The sequence below is a fragment of the Balaenoptera acutorostrata genome, chromosome 13, assembly GCF_949987535.1.
Source record: "Balaenoptera acutorostrata chromosome 13, mBalAcu1.1, whole genome shotgun sequence".
NCBI classification, from domain to species: domain Eukaryota; kingdom Metazoa; phylum Chordata; class Mammalia; order Artiodactyla; family Balaenopteridae; genus Balaenoptera; species Balaenoptera acutorostrata.
The window spans coordinates 14068765-14088130 of NC_080076.1; the positions used below are offsets into that span (position 1 = coordinate 14068765).

General features: G+C 37.1%; 1 protein-coding gene across 5 annotated transcripts in view; it reads right to left on the bottom strand.

The window, feature by feature from the left end:
• RELCH (RAB11 binding and LisH domain, coiled-coil and HEAT repeat containing) overlaps positions 1-19366 on the bottom strand; it is a 122841-nt gene that overhangs the window by 74801 nt on the left and 28674 nt on the right. For 2 of the 5 annotated variants that reach the window (XM_057526481.1, XM_057526485.1), the window contains exons 6-11: positions 7139-7342; positions 6942-7033; positions 6032-6325; positions 3280-3355; positions 966-1061; positions 793-816 (exon numbers count right to left, since the gene is read on the bottom strand). In XM_057526481.1, the coding sequence (XP_057382464.1) occupies positions 793-816; positions 966-1061; positions 3280-3355; positions 6032-6325; positions 6942-7033; positions 7139-7342 (786 nt within the window). The remainder of the gene's footprint in view (positions 1-792; positions 817-965; positions 1062-3279; positions 3356-6031; positions 6326-6941; positions 7034-7138; positions 7343-19366) is intronic. The other 3 variants (XM_057526483.1, XM_057526482.1, XM_057526484.1) reach the window with 2 other exon arrangements.

A 19366-nucleotide genomic window follows, 5' to 3' on the forward strand; every position in this document is an offset into this window, starting at 1 on the left:
AACAGATAATTAAGGATAAGCTCTACATGGGTTTTGCCAATGCATTGTGTACCTATCATACTGTAGGTCCCGTGAATTATGATTAAAACCGGTGGTAAATATTAAGAGGATAACAAAAGAAACTTTTATGACACATTCTAAAATATTCTTAACCCATTAAAAAAAAATTTCTGAACTGAAAATTGATTTCATAAATTGAATAATTCAAATAAATAATTAAACTTGTTTGCAAATAAATCATTCACTGTCATTTAAATGAGATTACAGATAACTTTTCATTAGTCTTTTATTGGCTAAATATAACTCTAAAAATAACTTTCTACAGTATTTATGGCTTATAACATAGGCAATATGTACTAAAATAAATTTGCTACTCTACTTTGGACATATAAAGCATCTGTCAATAACAGGTGAGCTACAAGAAAAACAAAAAAGGTACTTTCAAAAGTTATTGTAGACAATATTATAACTATCCTATCATCCTAAGACAAATGTAATTACTGCCAAACAAATACAATAAAACTAACATTAATAATAGGTAACTACGTTTAAGAAAAGTTACATTATTAGTCCCTGTGAATGTTCAATACAAAGTGTGTCTATTTCTGTAGACAAATCATGCATACCATATCAAGAGCAGAGATAAAATAAATTAGTTAACTGGTAATGTAAAAAACAGACAGTGTTCATGGCACATAAATGGACCTACAGTAATAGTTAGTGCTGCAAAAGCTAATGATGCTTTAAGCAAAACTGGAAAACATGAATACCATGCAGTTTTACTGAACTCACCTGACAGAGGTGTAAAACCATTCTCTAGGAGCAGAGATGCATGCACAAAAGTAAGAATATGATTGCAAGTAATAGACTTTAACAAAATAAAAATATAACACTAAACTTCAAAATGACAAAAAATGGACAACATGATGAGATCTGGGGAATGAAAATACTTTTCTGTGTCTCACCTCTCTCTTTGCCAACAGCACATTAGGAACAATGTGTGGCAGGCAGCGCCCCAGCATTAACATAACACTTTTCTCACTGTCTGCAATCCGAGACACCTAGAAAACCGAAGAATTAATAAATGATGACACTGGAGAACTTCTGTGCATGATGGTACTGTACTTAAAGTTTATGTTTTGGACCCTGTCACCTCTGTTCCAAACACACAACCAAAATTACAATTGATGATGATGATGATAAAAACAACAATAAGAACAACTGTAATCCTTAATGGGATAAACATTTTTATAGACCAGAAATGGATTTAAAACACTGTTAAGAAGCAAGGGTGAAGACAGGGAGGCTTACAAGGCTTCAGTTCTGGGAACAAACAGGGATAACACAGGACTGGGGCAGCTTCAACGGTTTTTAATTTTGTTCTTGAGGAAAAGGTGACCACAAAGCTACAGGCTTTGCCTAAGGTGAAAGAGTAGTTTGTATAATGAAGCTGCATGCAAGGGAAGTCCAAGGGGGCTGACCCAGTCTTACAATGAGGATTGCCAGATTGCATCCAAACCATCCTCTAGCTCTTTCATATTCTTAATGACATTGTGGGACAGAAGCCCAAAAGAGGTGAAGTGGAATCAACCACAAAACAGCTAGAAAGGGAGGAGTGAGTATAAAGATAGGAGAAAAAAAGAAAAAAACCCTCTGAAGATAAGCCTGCAACAACAATTACAAAGGACTTGAGGAAAACAAATCTGAGAGCTAATAAACTCTGAAACCAAAGACAATCAATCCGAACCTAGGGGTAGGACAGAAATAAAGATGCAAGCGTAGAGAATGGACTTGAGGACACAGGGAGGGGTAAGGGTAAGCTGGGACGAAGTGAGAGAGTGGCATGGACATATATACACTACCAAATGTAAAATAGCTAGTGGGAAGCAGCTGCATAGCACAGGGAGATCAGCTTGGTGCTTTGTGACCACCTAGAGGGGTGGGATAGGGAGGGTGGGAGGGAGACGCAAGAGGGAGGAGACATGGGGATATATATATATATGTATAGCTGATTCACTTTGTTATAAAGCAGAAACTAACACACCATTGTAAAGCAATTATACTCCGATAAAGATGTTAAAAAAAAAAAGAAAATTACAGACAACCAAAAAAAAAAAATCCATATGCCCAACTTCTCTTGAAAAAGACTGTTATCGGCTATGCCTTGCACAGAGAATCAGCCTAAATGGTAAGTGGGGCTGACATCCAACAGGCACTCATTTGCCACACCAGGTATATATCCACCAAAAGTAAGGAGTATCGTTTTAATTTGCACAAAGGTGCTATATAGTCTAGCAATGGCACTATCCTTGGGCCCTCACACACACACAGAAGCAATCACCTGGAAGATTTAGGCAAAGGATGTAAGTTTGAATTTACTACAGTACCCACCACTCCTTATTATTACCCTCTTGCTTCACCATATTATGAGACCTGCCCAGTTTCTTTGCAGACATTTGAGTTTACAGCTTTTGGTCAGCATCAAAAGGAAATAATATTTTTGATTTATTCATCTAAATAACCTAAGTTTAGATTCACTTTGCAGAGGTAGGTTGTTCAGCTCCTGACACCAATGCAAATACTTAGCAATTAGGCTTTACAATCATATAAACCTGGGTAGCTGTCTAACATTGGGAAAGTTATGGGACTTGTCTAAAATTTCCTTATCTGGAAAATTAGACTAATATTACCTACTTTGTAAGTTTGCAAATTAAAATGCAGATTAAATGAGATGACATGTAACATAATGCTTAGTGTGTGTTAGGTATTTTTTAATGGAATTTCATGTTAACTGCTGAAATAATACCCTCACCCTGACCCTGAAGCAGAAAGCTTATCAGTTATTTCTGGAATCACGAATATTTGTTCAAACTTATTAGACTATAAAGCATAAAGCATGAAGGTGGGGGAAAAAAAGACAATCCGAATGAAATTAAAAATAGAGTAATCTAAAAATAACTGAAATTATAAACAATATGTACACTTGATTTGGTTTTCTGAATTATACCATAGAGAGGCATATAACCATATGTTGGTAGACATAACAAAACTAGACTGTAAAAGGCCACTTTAGTACTAAACAAAGCTTTAATCTAAAGACAAAAATAATCAACTACTTTCCTTAAAATTTTAAAATTTTAGGAACAATTTCTTAGAGCATTATTTTAAATAATAGATTTGTACTTGAAATAGAGTCTTATCACAATTATTTTTGGGTAAGATGCTAAGAAGAAAAACGGAATGTTTTAAGAAAGTTTGAAAGAATCGGGTATAATTTACCTCTGATCCTAAACGACTATCTGCTGACATTCGACAGAAAGAGAGTAGTGCTTGATGGAAAGCAGGAGACAACTTCCTAGAAGAAAATATTGAATGAAAATGGGACAATACCAAATAGTTACCACTGGCATTTAAGGAGAAAGTAAGTTGCAGGTTATAATTCCCATCCTTGCATGATCCCTACCCCACAAATGTTAACTGAATATCTCAGCCACAAAAGACTTAAAGGTCACTTCAGTGGAGAATTATACTGGGGAAAAGAAATCAGCAATAGATGCTGATCTTAAAAGAGCTTGATGTTATGGGAATGAATGACTTATAAATGTTAGTGGATTAAACCTGAAGTGGTATGGCAGGTCAATGACCACAGAAAGTGTTTGTAAAACCTGAAATGAGTTTTTTTTTTCTTCCCTAATTCTCTATGGTCCCAGAAAGGTAAACAGTGGATACAAAGGTTGACCTGGTATGTTGCTGAGAAGTTTTACAGATCTATATAATGATAATGATAATCCTTAATGTTAGAAACCCACGTAAAAGAATTAAAAATTAAAGATAAATGAAGGAGAGGTTTGTTCAACATTCATGGTATATCTCAAAGGAAGTATTTTTGTAATTGAAAATATTAGCCTATTTATGTTTAATAAAAAAGGTTAAAACATTTACATTTTTAAAACAACACTGGTCTCTACGTAATAATATTCATAATATTATAACTATGAGTTGTACCTTATGTGCTCTATCTACAAAGAAAAGGGCTAACACCAAAGTTACATAATAGAGGTTATTTAGTATACACCACAAAGTGGCCCCAGTAACATCTCATTGTGGAGTTAGTGTGCCAAAGCTTAAGCCTATTTGCTCGTTATGTTTCCCCTCCCATATTCTTTCAGTGGAGGGAGCTATAATGCATCCAATTGCCCAAGCCAGAAAGCCTTTATCCTTCCCTTTCTTTTAATCTCCTAAACCAATCAATCTCTTACTTTCTAACTATCTTATAAATCTATCCACTTCTTTCTAATACAGGAAATTCAATCATTTCTTACTTGGATTCTTCCAATAGATATCCTATTAGTCTCCTTTCTTCCAGTCTTGCTACCCTCCAATTACCTCTACCCTAAAGGACTCTTTCTAAAACTTAGATGCCATCATGTCCCAACTCTCTAAAATGAGTTAACACGGCTTATATGACTTAGTCTTTGCTTAGTTCTCCAACTTCATCTCCTGTCATTCTTCTCACTTGCATTCTTTGCTTCAACCTTAATAAATTCTTCTTAGCTCCCAAAGTGCACAGTGTTCTCCCTGCACATGCTGTTCTCTCTTAGTGGGAAGACTTCGTCTTATTTCTTTGTCTGGTTAACTGCTACTTAGTCATCAGGTCTAAAGTTAGATAACACTTCTTCCCTGAAATCTTTCCTGCTCTGATGACTAGGTTAGGTGCCCTGATTATGTCTTCCCAAAGCAAGGTGAACTTCTCTTATATTACTACTCTTCATACTTATAATAATTGTCTGTTGGCCTCTCTCATACTGTAAGGTTTGTAACTGAAGGGATGACCACATGTTTGGTTACCATTACACTCCTCGTTAAGACTGCCTGACATATAGTTAAGAGCTAAAAAAATTAGTTGAAGAAATTTAACAGTCATCTTTCTCCAGAGAGTGGCTTTGTTATATCAAAGGAGATATATGGAAGTACTCTTAAACACTAAGAACTATTATGAATGCCACTGTTATTGAGTATCATTTTTATGACTGTATCTTAACCATATTAGATTAAATGCACTTTGAGGATTGGGTTGTGTCTGTTTCAACCCCCATAATACCTAAAAATACACACACACACACACACACACACACACACACTTAAGCAGGTACACAGAAAGTTGTGGCACATGAGTGGAAAGATATGCTTGGGGAAAAAAAAATCAAATACTTCTCACTAATAATGAGTACCTTTAAGTCTAAAACAAATTAGTCATGCTTTCCTATTACATCCTAACACTTGGTATAATATTCTTCCATTTAATAGGAGGAGGAAGCATGGCTTTGTGGCTCAGAATGCACCACAGGGTAATTTGTGAGGATTAACTAAGTTAGTATACGTAAAGTGTGTAAAACTGTGCCTGACATATAAAAAAGAACTCAGTGAATGTTCCCTTCTTAACATTTTTCACATTAAAATGTAAAATAATTTTAAACACATTTTGTTTCTTCTACTAGAAAACATAATCATGACGGGCAAGGGACCGTGCTTTTGTTATCTGAGTTCAATCACTGCGATCCAATAAAAACTAAATGAATTAAGAGAATACTAATGATACAATATTAGTAATGGAAGCAGACAGGAAAAAGGCCTAAGATTAATAGCTAATCCCCTCTTTAGAACAGGCAACTATTCAGTACCAAAACCTTCTAATGAGTCTAATAATGACTGTAGAATACAGAAAAGGTAAAAAGCACTGGGTAAAATACAGCACATAAAACATACATATTATTTATGGGTTTAAGTACTTGGCTAAGATAGGACCTATCCCATTTATGGTCTATTCCTTGTTAATACAATTTAACTTAGTAATTACTTGTGATTTTTTTTTTTTTTTTTTTTGGTGACATGGACTTTACTATGTGTTAAGTTCATGCCAAACATAAAAATTCATACATCTGACCTGCAAAATAAGAATTGAAACTCTTCTATTTTGACAATGTTCTAAATAGCTGAAAGATGCATTTCAAAACACAGGATACATACTAACCTATTGGGTTTATCAAAATGGACTGTGTTTTTATTTGATGGAGAAGAAGATGGCATTCCTTCTCTTTCTCTCCTGGGGAAAGAATTTGGGAAATTCTCTTTAGGAATAGTGGAATCAATTTCATCTGATTTTGAAAGATGGGTATCCTTGTTTTCTCCCTTGTCTGAACTATTTATAACTGAATTCTGTCCACTGTCTCCAGAGTCTTTGTGGGAAGACTGATCCAAAGAAGGCTGAACAGAGTCACAAACTACAGGGCTGGCAAAGTGTTCATTTCTGAGGAAGTCCATTTCACTGTAGAAAGAAAGAGAAATTATCAGAGAATAACTGTATTTTTTAAAACTTTGGTAATAGCATAAACCTCATAATGGGTTTAATGGTTTAAAAGTATAACATATTAATAGAAAGTGGTTTGGCAAGTGATTAATCTTTTCTGCACCATATACACTGATGCTTCATATACCTAGAAGTGCAGCTACAAACTCTTATAAAGCATAAAAATGGTTTTATAAACTATGCTTTGGATTAGCACTTAACTTTCTTCATTTGCAAAATGGGGAAAATTCTACAGAATTAAGAATTAAATGAAATAATGAATGGGAAATATGTACAACACTAATGTGAAGAAGCTATTTTATTACTACTGATTCAACTTGGAGAAAATAAAAAATATCTTATTTCTTGGTTCCAAGACATATGCAACTACATTATTATTACGGGGACTTGACAACTTTTTGGGGGGAAAAAGGACACTTTAAGTATATAAGCAACTATAAGACTTTTTTCCAGAAGTATTAGGATATGAAAAATTATGTCTTACAACTGAAATGTTATTTTATATATTTATATAATCTATCAATTTCTTTAAAAACTTTAAGAGGTTTTTTAGAAATAATGATTAAGTACTAACCTTTCAAGTCTTCTGATTTGTTCCATCAAAGACCATTTCTCACTATTTAATAAACTAATTTTATCTTCTAATTTCTTTACTAGCAAGGAGTTCTAAAATCAAAATGGGAGAAAAACAGAAACTCAAGATCTCATAGTATGCTTTTATGCGGTTTAAATACTTTTTGTGGACTGAATTACTTAGTTAATACCTCTCACCTCTACAGTCTGAGGAGTTTCAAGGGTTGGAGGAAGGTTGCCTAAAACTGGTGTCAGAGCCTCTAATTCATCTTCTTCTACACCACTGGCCACATCCACAAGATCTTTCCCAGTCACTTGATGATTTCCAAAATCTCGGTAGAGTTGCAGTAAGTCTGGAGGTTTTGGAATGTTTAACCCTACATCATCCCATAGTTCAAAATCCTAAAAGATAAAAAATAATAATATAAAAAATATCTATGTGGCAGTTTTATCTTGCATTTTTGAAATTTATCTTTTTTTTTAAACATCTTTATTGGAGTACAATTGCTTTACAATGGTGTGTTAGTTTCTGCTTTATAACAAAGTGAATCAGTTATACCTATACATATGTCCCCATATCTCTTGCGTCTCCCTCCCTCCCACCCTCCCTATCCCACCCCTCTAGCTGGTCACAAAGCACCAAGCTGATCTCCTTGTGCTATGCAGCTGCTTCCCACTAGCAATCTATTTTACATTTGGTAGTGTATATATCTCCATGCCACTCTCTCACTTTGTCCCAGCTTACCCTTCCCCCTCCCTGTATCCTCAAGTCCATTCTCTAGTAGGTCTGCGTCTTTAATCCCATCTTGCCCCTAGGTTCTTCATGACCATTATTTTTTTTTTTTTAGATTCCATATACATGTGTCAGCATACGGTATTTGTTTTTCTCTTTCTGACTTACTTCACTCTGTATGACAGACTCTAGGTCCATCCACCTCACTACAAATAATTCAATTTCGTTTCTTCTTATGGCTGAGTAATATTCCATTGTATATTTGTGCCACAGCTTCTTTATCCATTCATCTGTTGATGGAAACAGAGGTGATACCTCATTGTAGTTTTGATTTGCATTCCTCTAATGATTAATGATGTTGAGCATTCTTTCATGTGTTTGTTGGCAATCTGTATATCTTCTTTGGAGAAATGTCTGTTTAGGGCTTCTCCCCATTTTTGGACTGGGTTGTTTGTTTTTTTAATATTGAGCTCCATGAGCTGTTAATATATTTTGGAGATTAATCATTTGTCCATTGATTCGTTTGCAAATATTTTCTCCCATTCTGAGGGTTGTCTTTTTGTCTTGTTTGTAGTTTCCTTTGTTGTGCGAAAGCTTTTAAGTTTCATTAGGTCCCATTTCTTTATTTTTGTTTTTATTTCCATTACTTGAGGAGGTGGATCAAAAAACATCTTGCTGTGATTTATGTCAAAGAGTGTTCTTCTTATGTTTTCCACTAAGACTTTGAGAGCGTCCGGTCTTACATTTAGGTCTCTAATCCATTTTGAGTTTATTTTTGTGTATGGTGTTAGGGAGTTTTCTAATTTCACTCTTTTACATGTAGCTGTCCAGGTTTCCCAGCACCACTTATTGAAGAGACTATCTTTTCTCCATTGTATATCCTTGCCTCCTTTGTCATAGATGAGTTGACCATAGGTGTGTGGGTTTATCTCTGGGCTTTCTATCATGTTCCATTGATCTATATTTCTATTTTTGTGCCAGTACCATATTGTCTTGATTACTGTAGCTTTGTAGTATAGTCTGAAGTCTGGGAGCCTGATTCCTCCAGCTCTGTTTTTTTCCCTCAAGATCACGTTGGCTATTCGGGGTCTTTTGTGTCTCCATACAAATTCTAAGATTTTTTGTTCTGGTTCTGTAAAAAATGCCATTGGTAATTTGATAGGGGTTGCATTGAATCTGTAGATTGCTTTGGGTAGTAGAGTCATTTTCACAATATTGATTCTTCCAATCCAAGAACATGGTATATCTCTCCATCTGGGTGCATCATCTTTAATTTCTTTCATCAGTGTCTTATAATTTTCTGCATACAGGTCTTTTGTCTTCTTAGGTACGTTTATTCCTAGATATTTTATCTTTTTGTTGCAATGGTAAATGGGAGTGTTTTCTTAATTTCACTTTCAGATTTTTCATCATTAGTGTATAGGAATGCTAGAGATTTCTGTGCATTAATTTTGTATCCTGCTACTTTACCAAATTCATTGATTAGCTCTAGGAGTTTTCTGGTAGCATCTTTAGGATTCTCTATGTATAGTATCATGTCATCTGCAAACAGTGACAGCTTTACTTCTTCTTTTCCGATTTGGATTCCTTTTATTTCTTTTTCTTCTCTGATTGCTGTGGCTAAAACTTCCAAAACTATGTTGAATAATAGTGGTGAGAGTGGGAAACCTTGTCTTGTTCCTGATCTTAGTGGAAAGGGTTTCAGTTTTTCACCACTGAGGACAATGTTGGCTGTGGGTTTCTCATATATGGCCTTCATTATGTTGAGGTAAGTTCTCTCTATGCCTACTTTCCGGAGGGTTTTTTTTTTTTTTTTTTTTTTAAAGATGAAGCATCAGAAGTCCAATTTAGAGTTGTTTTTTTTTAATTAATAGCTACTTTATTTATTTATTTATTTATAGCTGTGTTGGGTCTTCGTTTCGTGCGAGGGCTTCCTCTAGTTGCGGCAAGCGGGGGCCACTCTTCATCGTGGTGCGGGGGCCACTCTTCATCGCGGTGCGCGGGCCTCTCACCATCGCGGCCCGGCCCCTCCTGTTGCGGGTCACAGGCTCCAGACGCGCAGGCTCAGCAGTTGTGGCTCACGGGCCTAGTTGCTCCGCGGCATGTGGGATCTTCCCAGACCAGGGCTCGAACCCGTGTCCCCTGCCTTAGCAGGCAGATTCTCAACCACTGCGCCACCAGGGAAGCCCTTCCGGAGGGTTTTTATCATAAATGGGTGTTGAATTTTGTCGAAAGCTTTCTCTGCATCTATTGAGATGATCATATGGTTTTTCTCCTTCAGTTTGTTAATATGGTGTATCACATTGATTGATTTGCGTATACTGAAGAATCCTTGCATTCCTGGGATAAACCCTGCTGGATTCTGTTTGCTAGTATTTTGTTGAGGATTTTTGCATCTATGTTCATCAGTGATATTGGCCTGTAGTTTTCTTTCTTTGAGAAATCTTTGTGTGGTTTTGGTATCAGGGTGATGGTGGCCTCGTAGAATGAGTTTGGGAGTGTACCTCCCTCTCCTATATTTTGGAAGAGTTTGAGAAGGATAGGTGTTAGCTCTTCTCTAAATGTTTGATCGAATTCGCCTGTGAAGCCATCTGGTCCTGGGCTTTTGTTTGTTGGAAGATTTTTAATCACAGTTTCAATTTCAGTGCTTGTGATTGGTCTGTTCATATTTTCTATTTCTTCCTGGTTCAGTCTCGGCAAGTTGTGCATTTCTAAGAATTTGTCCATTTCTTCCAGGTTTTTCATTTTATTGGCATATAGTTGCTTGTAGTAATCTCTCATGATCCTTTGTATTTCTGCAGTGTCAGTTGTGACTTCTTTTTCATTTCTAATTCTATTGATTTGAGTCTTCTCCCGTTTTTCTCTTGATGAGTCTGGCTAATGGTTTATAAATTTTGTTTATCTTCTCAAAGAACCAGCTCTTAGTTTTATTGATCTTTGCTATGGTTTCCTTCATTTGTTTTTCCTTTATTTCTGATCTGATCTTTATGATTTCTTTCCTTCTGCTAACTTTGGGGTTTTTTTGTTCTTCTTTCTCTAATTGCTTTAGGTGTAAGGTTAGGCTGTTTATTTGAGATGTTTCTTGTTTCTTGAGGTAGGATTGTATTGCTATAAACTTCCCTCTTAGAACTGCTTTTGCTGCATGCCATAGGTTTTGGGTCGTCGTGTTTTCATTATCATTTGTTTCTAGGTATTTTTTGATTTGCTCTTTGGTTTCCTCAGTGTTCTCTTGGTTATTAAGTAGTGTATTGTTTAGCCTCCATGTGTTTGTATCTTTTACAGATTTTTTCCAGTAATTGATATCTAGTCTCATAGCGTTGTGGTCAGAAAAGGTACCTGATACGATTTCAATTTTCTTAAATTTACCAAGGCTTGATTTGTGACCCAGGATATGATCTATCCTGCAGAATGTTCCATGAGCACTTGAAAAGAATGTGTATTCTGTTGTTTTTGGATGGAATGTCCTATAAATATCAATTAAGTCCATCTTGTTTAATGTACCGTTTAAAGCTTTTGTTTCCTTATTTATTTTCATTTTGGATGATCTGTCCATTGGTGAAAGTGGGGTGTTAAAGTCCCCTAATATGATTGTTGCTGTCGACTTCCCCTTTTATGGCTGTTAGCATTTGCCTTATGTATTGAGGTGCTCCTGTGTTGGGTGCATAAATATTTACAATTGTTATATCTTTTTCTTGGATTGATCCCTTGATCATTAAGTAGCGTCCGTCTTTGTCTCTTGTGATAGTCTTTATTTTAAAGTCTATTTTGTCTGATATGAGAATTGCTACTCCAGCTTTCTTTTGATTTCCATTTGCATGCAATATCTTTTTCCATCCCCTCACTTTCAGTCTGTGTGTGTCCCTAGGTCTGAAGTGGGTCTCTTGTAGACAGCATATATACGGGTCTTGTTTTTGTATCCATTCAGTCATTCTATGGATTTTGGTTGCAGCATTTAATCCATTCACATTTAAGGTAATTATTGATATGTATGTCCCTATTACCATTTTCTTAATTGTTTTGGGTTTGTTATTGTAGGTCTTTTCCTTCTCTTGTGTTTCCTGCCTAGAGAAGTTCCTTTAGCATTTGTTGCAAAGCTGGTTTGGTGGTGCTGAATCCTCTTAGCTTTTGCTTGTCTGTAAAGGTTTTAATTTCTCCATCAGATCTGAATGAGATCCTTGCTGGGTAGAGTACTCTTGGTTGTAGGTTTTTCTCCTTCATCACTTTAAATATGTCCTGCCACTCCCTTCTGGCTTGCAGAGTTTCTGCTGAAAGATCAGCTGTTAACCTTATGAGGATTCCCTTGTGTGTTATTTGTTGTTTTTCCCTTGCTGCTTTTAATATTTTTTCTTTGTATTTAATTTTTGATAGTTTGATTAATATGTGTCTTGGCATGTTTCTCCTTGTATTTATATGTATGGGACTCTGTGCTTTCTGGACTTGATTAACTATTTCCTTTTCCATATTAGGGAAGTTTTCAACTATAATCTCTTCAAATATTTTCTCAGTCCCTTTCTTTTTCTATTCTTCTTCTGGGACCCCTATAATTTGAATGTTGGTGCGTTTCATGTTGTCCCAGAGGTCTCTGACACTGTCCTCAATTCTTTTCATTCTTTTTCTTTATTTTGCTCTGCAGTACTTATTTCCACTATTTTATCTTCCAGGTCACTTATGTGTTCTTCTGCTTCAGTTATTCTGCTATTGATCCCTTCTAGAGAATTTTTAATTTCATTCATTGTGTTGTCCATCACTGTTTGTTTGCTCTTTAGTTCTTTTAGGTCCTTGTTAAACGTTTCTTGTATTTTCTCCATTTTATTTCCAAGATTTTGGATCATCTTTCCTATCATTATTCTGAATTCTTTTTCAGGTAGACTGCCTATTTCCTCTTCATTTGTTAGGTCTAGTGGGTTTTGCCTTTCTCCTTCATCTGCTGTGTGTTTTTCTCTCTTCTCATTTTGCTTCACTTACTGTGTTTGGGGTCTCCATTTCACCGGCTGCAGGTTCATAGTTCCCATTGTTTTTGGTGTCTGTCCCCAGTGGCTAAGGTTGGTTCAGTGGGTTGTGTAGGCTTCCTGGTGGAGGGGACCAGTGCCTGTGTTCTGATGGATGAGGCTGGATCTTGTCTTTGTGGTGGGCAGGTCCACGTCTGGTGGTGTTTTGGGGTGTCTGTGGCCTTATTATAATTTTAGGCAGCCTCTCTGCTAATGGATGGGGTTGTGTTCCTGTGTTGCTAGTTGTTTGGCATAGGGTGTCCAGCACTGTAGCTTGCTGGTCGTTGAGTGTAGCTGGGTCTTGGTGTTGAGATGGAGCTCTCTGGGAGATTTTCACCGTTCGATATTACGTGGACCTGGGAGGTCTCTTGTAGACCAGTGTGCTGAACTTGGCTCTCCCATCTTAGAGGCACAGCCCTGACGCCTGGCTGGAGCACCAAGAGCCTGTCATCCACACAGCTCAGAATAAAAGGGAGACAAAAAAGAAAGAAAGAAAGAAGAAGATAAAATAAAATAAAATAAAATAAAATAGGGGCTTCCCTGGTGGCGCAGTGGTTAAGAATCTGCCTGCCAATGTAGAGGACATGGGTTCGAGCCCTGGTCTGGGAAGATCCCACATGCCGCAGAGCGGCTAGGCCCGTGAGCCACAACTACTGAGCCTGCGCGTCTGGAGCCTGTGCTCCACAATGGGAGAGGCCGCGACAGTGAGAGGCCCGTGCACCGCAATGAAGAGTGGCCCCTGCTTGCCGGAACTGGAGAAAGCCCTCACACAGAAATTAAGACCCAACACAGCCAAAAATAAATAAATGTATTAAATAATAATAATAAAAAAATAAAATAAAATAGTTATTGAAATAAAAAATAATTATTAAGAAAAATTTTTTAAAGTAATAAAACAACAACAAAAAAGGGACAGACAAAGCCCTAGGACAAATGGTAAAAGCGAAGCTATACAGACAAAATCACACAGAAGCACACACATATACACTCACAAAAAGAGAAAAAGGGAGAAAAGAAAATATATCGTTCCTCCCAAAGTCCACCTCTTCAAATTGGGATGATTCGTTGTCTATTCAGGTATTCCACAGATGCAGGGTACATCAAGTTGATTTTGGAGATTTAATCCGCTGCTCCTGAGGCTGCTGGGAGAAATTCCCCTTTCTCTTCTTTGTCCGCACAGCTCCTGGGGTTCAGCTTTGGATTTGGACCCGCCTCTGCGTGTAGGTCGCCTGAGGGCATCTGTTCTTCGCTCAGACAGGATGGGGTTAAAGGAGCAGCTGATTCGGGGGTTCTGGCTCACTCAGGCTGGGGGGAGGGAGGGGTACAGAGTGCAGGGGCGAGCCTGCGGAGGCAGAGTCCGGCGTGATGTTGCAGCAGCCTGAGGCGTGCCATGTGTTCTCTGGGGGAAGTTGTCCCTGGATCACAGGACCCTGGCTGTGGCGGGCTGCACAGGCTCCCGGGAGGGGAGGTGTGGATAGTGACCTGTGCTTGCACACAGGCTTTTTGATGGCGACAGCAGCAGCCTTAGCGTCCCATGCCTGTCTCTGGGGTCCGCGCTGGTAGCCACGGCTCGCGCCCGTCTCTGGAGCTCCTTTAAGTGGCGCTGTTAATCCCCTCTCCTCGCGCACCAGGAAACAAAGAGGCAAGAAAAAGTCTCTTGCCTCTTCAGCAGCTCCAGACTTTTTCCCAGACTCCCTCCTGGCTAGCTGTGGCACACTAGCCCCCTTCAGGCTGTGTTCACGCAGCCAACCCCAGTCCTCTCCCTGGGATCCGACCGAATCTCGAGCCTCAGCTCCCAGCCCCCACCCATCCTGGCGGGTGAGCAGACAAGCCTCTCGGGTTGGTGAGTGCTGGTCGGCACTGATCCTCTGTGCAGGAATCTCTCCGCTTTGCCCTCCGCACCCCTGTTGCTGCGCTCTCCTCCGTGGCTCTGAAGCTTCCCCCTCTGCCACCTGCAGTCTCCGCCCGCGAAGGGGCCTCCTAGTGTGTGGAAACCTTTCCTCCTTCACAGCTCTCTCCCAGTGGTGCAGGTCCTGTCCCTATTCTTTTGTCTCTGTTTTTTCTTTTTTCTTTTGCCCTACCCAGGTACAGGGGGAGTTTCTTGCTTTTTGGGAGGTCTGAGGTCTTCTGCCAGCATTCAGTAGGTGTTCTGTAGGGGTTGTTCCACATGTAGATGTATTTCTGATGTATTTGTGGGGAGGAAGGTGGTCTCTGAGTCTTACTCTTCTGCCATCTTGAAGCTCCTCCCCTGAAATTTATCTTTTCTTTATTGCTAATATCTTTTTTTTTTTTTTTGGCTGCATCAGGTCTTAGTGCGGCATGTGGGATCTTCCGTTGTGGCGCGCAGGCGCTCTGTTTTGGCACTTGGGCTTCTCTCTAGTTGTGGCGTGCGGGTTTTTTCTCTCTTTAGTTGTGGCATGCGGGCTCCAGAGCATGTGGTCTCTAGTTTGTGGCATGCGGGCTCAGTAGTTGTGGTGCGTGGGCTTAGTTGTCCCGCAGCATGTGAGATCTTAGTTTCCGGACCAGGGATCAAACCCACGTCCCCTGCATTGGAAGGAGGATTCTTTACCACTGGACCACCGGGGAAGTCCCCTTATTGCTAATATCTTGAAAATTCAACATAATCATAATTTTGTTGTAATGTCAAAGTGTATGTTCCAATTGAGAAAACATCCTGGGAGAAAACATCCTGGTTTTAGAGTGTGAGAGGCACCACCATCTCGTACTTGGAAAATAGGGGAAACAGGGTCCTCAGTGAAGAGACAAGTTGTATTTAAAGCAAAAAGGATATTCTGAGAGAAGTTGAAAATACACAGAAAGCTTATTTACAATAAAAAAAATTTTCACATAGCACAATAGAAAGAAAGGATAGAAAGTAAAAAATCATAAAAGAAGGAACTGGTAGGAGGGAAGCAAAGAACAGTAAGACAATGATTGCATGCAGATAAAAATACGAGAAAACTATCAATAAATATTTATGGAGTTTTACTATACACGCAGATATAGAGATGAACAAGAGATTCTTTTAGCCTCAAGAAACTTATAGTCTAGTCAGGGAGACAAGAGATAATTGGAGGTAATGATAAGTGCCACTAAGAGGGTAAAATTAGGGTATATGATCAAAAATAAAACAGGGCAAAAAGTCTTAACATTTTGTCTAGAGACTAAACATGATGGGAGTGAGGGTTCTATATAGCTCTGCTTTTAGGTCAGTTGAAATTAGCACTAAATGTTGTTTAATGGTTAAAGAACAGGTTATTGATGAGCACTTCCACTGCCTTTCATAAAAAACAGCTTTACTGAGGTATATAATTAATACACAATAAACTGCATGATTTAAATCCACAAGCTAATTTAAAATGTACAATTTGATAAGTTTTGACATCTGTGTATACCCCTGAATAGATCACCACAATCAACAAGATGAACTTGTTCACTCCCAAAGGTTTTCTTGGCTCCTTTGTAATCCTTCCCTCTTATTCCTCACATGTGCCCTGTTCCTAGGCAAATACTGATCTGTTTTCTGTCACTGTATAATAGTTTACATTTCTTAGAATTTTTTATAAATTCATATAGCAAGTACTATATTTGTCTGGTTTTTTTCACCCAGATTAATGATTAAGGATTTTCAGACTGATCTGTGTTGTTGTATCTGTCAGCAGTTCATTCCTTTTTGTTGCTGTGTAGTATTCTACTATAAGCATATATTAAAATTTTTTATTCAACCGCGTGCTCTTGTATATTTGGGTTGTTTCCGTGATTTTAGCTACCATAAATAAAGCTGCTGTGAACATTGTGTAGGAGTCTTTGTATGAACATATGCTTTCATTTCTCTTGGATTGTAATATCCATGAATGGAATGACCAGGTCATATAGGTGGTGAAGGTTTGAACTTTTTAAAGAAACTGCCAAAAAGTGTTCCAAAGTGACTGTACCATTTTGCATTCTCACTAGCAAAGATGAGATTTCTAGTTACTCCACATCTTTGCCAAGACTTGGTACAGTCTCAGACATTCTATTAAGTGTTATGGTATTCTCATTGTGACTTAATTTGTATTTCCCTAATGACTAAAGATGCTGAGCATCTTTTTCATGTGCTTATTTTCTATCCATATATGTTCTCTGCTGAAGTATCTGTTTAAATTTTTTGTCCATGCTTTTAAAAATTGGGCTGTTTTCTTGTTATTCAGTTTAGAGAGTTCTTTAAATATTCTGGATAAAGTCCTTTATCATATATGTTACTTGCATATATGTCACCCAATCTATGGCTTACCTTTTCATTTGCTTAGAGTGGGTCTCAAAGAGCATAAGTTATTGATTTTGATGAGAACAATTTTGCTGAAGAACACCATACTTTTGGTGTCATATATAAGAAATCTCGGCCCACCTTCCAAGGTTTCAATGAATTTTTCCCATGTTTTCTTCTAGGAGCCTTATGGTTTTAGAAGTTAAAGTTATGATCCATTTGAATTAACTTTTGTAGATGGTGTGAGGTATGGCTTGAAATTCATTTTTGGAGGTCTATAGATATCAAAATATTCCAGTACCAATTATAAAAAAGACTGTCCTTTCTGAATGAAATTTACTTTGCATTCTGTCAGACATCAAAAGATCATCTATGCATAAATTAATCTCTTGACTCTCTATTATGTTCTATTGATCTATTTGTCTACCTTTATGCCAATAAGATACTGTCTAAACTACAATATCTTGAAGTCAGGTAGCTGAAGTCCCCCAATTTTGTTCTTCTTTATTAAAGTTGTTTTGGCTATACTATGTTATTTCCATATGAATTTTAGAATAAACTAATTAATCTCTACAAAAAACGCTGGTGAGATTTTGATTGGGATTGCACTGAAAATACAAATCATTTTGCTGAAATTGACACTTTGACAATATTGAATCTTCTGATTTATGAGCACAATATATCTCTTCATTTATGTCTTCTTTACTTTCTCTCAGCATGTATAATAGTTTTCAGTGTATAATCCTTTATCAGATTTATCCCTAAGTATTTCCTATTTTTTGATACTTTTTTAAATGGTACCTTTAAAAGTTCAATGTTTATTTGTTGCTAGCATACAGAAATATGATTCACTTTTGTTTACTGATCTTGTATCCTACAACTTTGCTAACATCACGTATTAGCTATAGCATCTTTCTTTTTTTGGGCCGTGCCATGCAGCATGCAGCATCTTAGTTCCCTGAGCAGGGATCGAACCCACACCCCCTGCAGCGGAAGCACGGAGTCTTAACCACTGGACCACCAGGAAGTCCCTATAGTATTTTTTTTATGTAGTCCACAGGATTTTCTACATATACAATCATGTTACCAGTGAATTTAGAGTTTTATTTCTTCTTTTCCAAAATGTGTGCCTTTTATTTCTTTTTCTTGTCGTGTTAGCTAGAATCTTCAGTATGATGTTCAGTAGAAATAGTGAGAACAGATATCCTTGTTTTATTCCTTATCTTTTATCATTAAGCATGATGTTAGTGATAGTTATTCTGTAAATATCTTTTATGAGATTGAGGAAATTCCTCATAATTCCTAATTTCTTTAAAATTTTTATGGGAAATGCATGTTATGTCAAATGCTTTCTTCTGAGATATGATTCTTTTCTCTTTTAAAAAATTTCTTAAAATGGTGAATTACAATGACTGATTTTTGGATTAAATCAACCTTGCATTCCTTGGATAAACCATTTGGTCATGATGTATTAGCATTTTTACATATTGTTGGATTTGATATACTAAAATATAGAATTATATAGAATTTCTGCATCCAATTCACAAGGAAAATGACCCTGTATTTTCTTTGTTTGCAATGTTTTTTATCTGACTTTGATATCAGAATTATTCTGGTCTCATAGAATGAGTTTGGAAGTATTCCCTTCTCTTTAGTTTCTAGAAGAGTTTGTGGAGAAGTGGTATTACTTCTTCCTTAAATGCCTGGTAGATTTTACAAGTGAAGTTATCTAGACCTAGAGTTTTCTTTGTTGGAAGGTTTTTAAGTACAAATTCAATTTCTTTAATAAATACAAAGTTCTTCAAATGTATTTCTTCTTGAATGAGCTTTGGCAATTGTCTTCTTTCAAGTAAAGTTGCTCATAACATTCCCATTTTATCCTTTTAATATGAGTAAAATTTAGGGACTTCCCTGGTGGTCCAGTGGTTAAGACTCTGCGCTCCCAATGCAGGGGTCCCGGGTTCATTCCCTGGTTAGGGAACTAGATCCCGCATGCCCCAACTAAGAGCCCACACATGACAACGAAGATTCCGTGTGCCACAACTAAAGACCCAGTGCAGACAAATAAGTAAGTAAATAAATAAATATTTTAAAAAAGAAAAGATATCCAGTGGTATATATTTTAAAAATATATAATAAGTAAAATTTATAGTGATATAACCTTGCTCATTCCAGATTTTGATAATTTGCTTCTTCTCTCTTTTTCCTAATCAGTCAGGCTAGAGGTTTTCCAATTTCATTAACCTCAGAAACTCAGTTTTTTATTTTATTAGCTTTTCTCTATTGTTTTCTGTTGCCTATATCATGGATTTACACTCTCATTTTTAATATTTCCTTTCTTCTGCTTACTTTGGGCTTTGCTTAGTTTTCTTTTTCTAGTTTCTTAAAGTAGAAGCTGATTTCCATCAATTTGAAATCTTCCTTCTTTTCTATTATAAACATTTTGGTGTCATAAACTT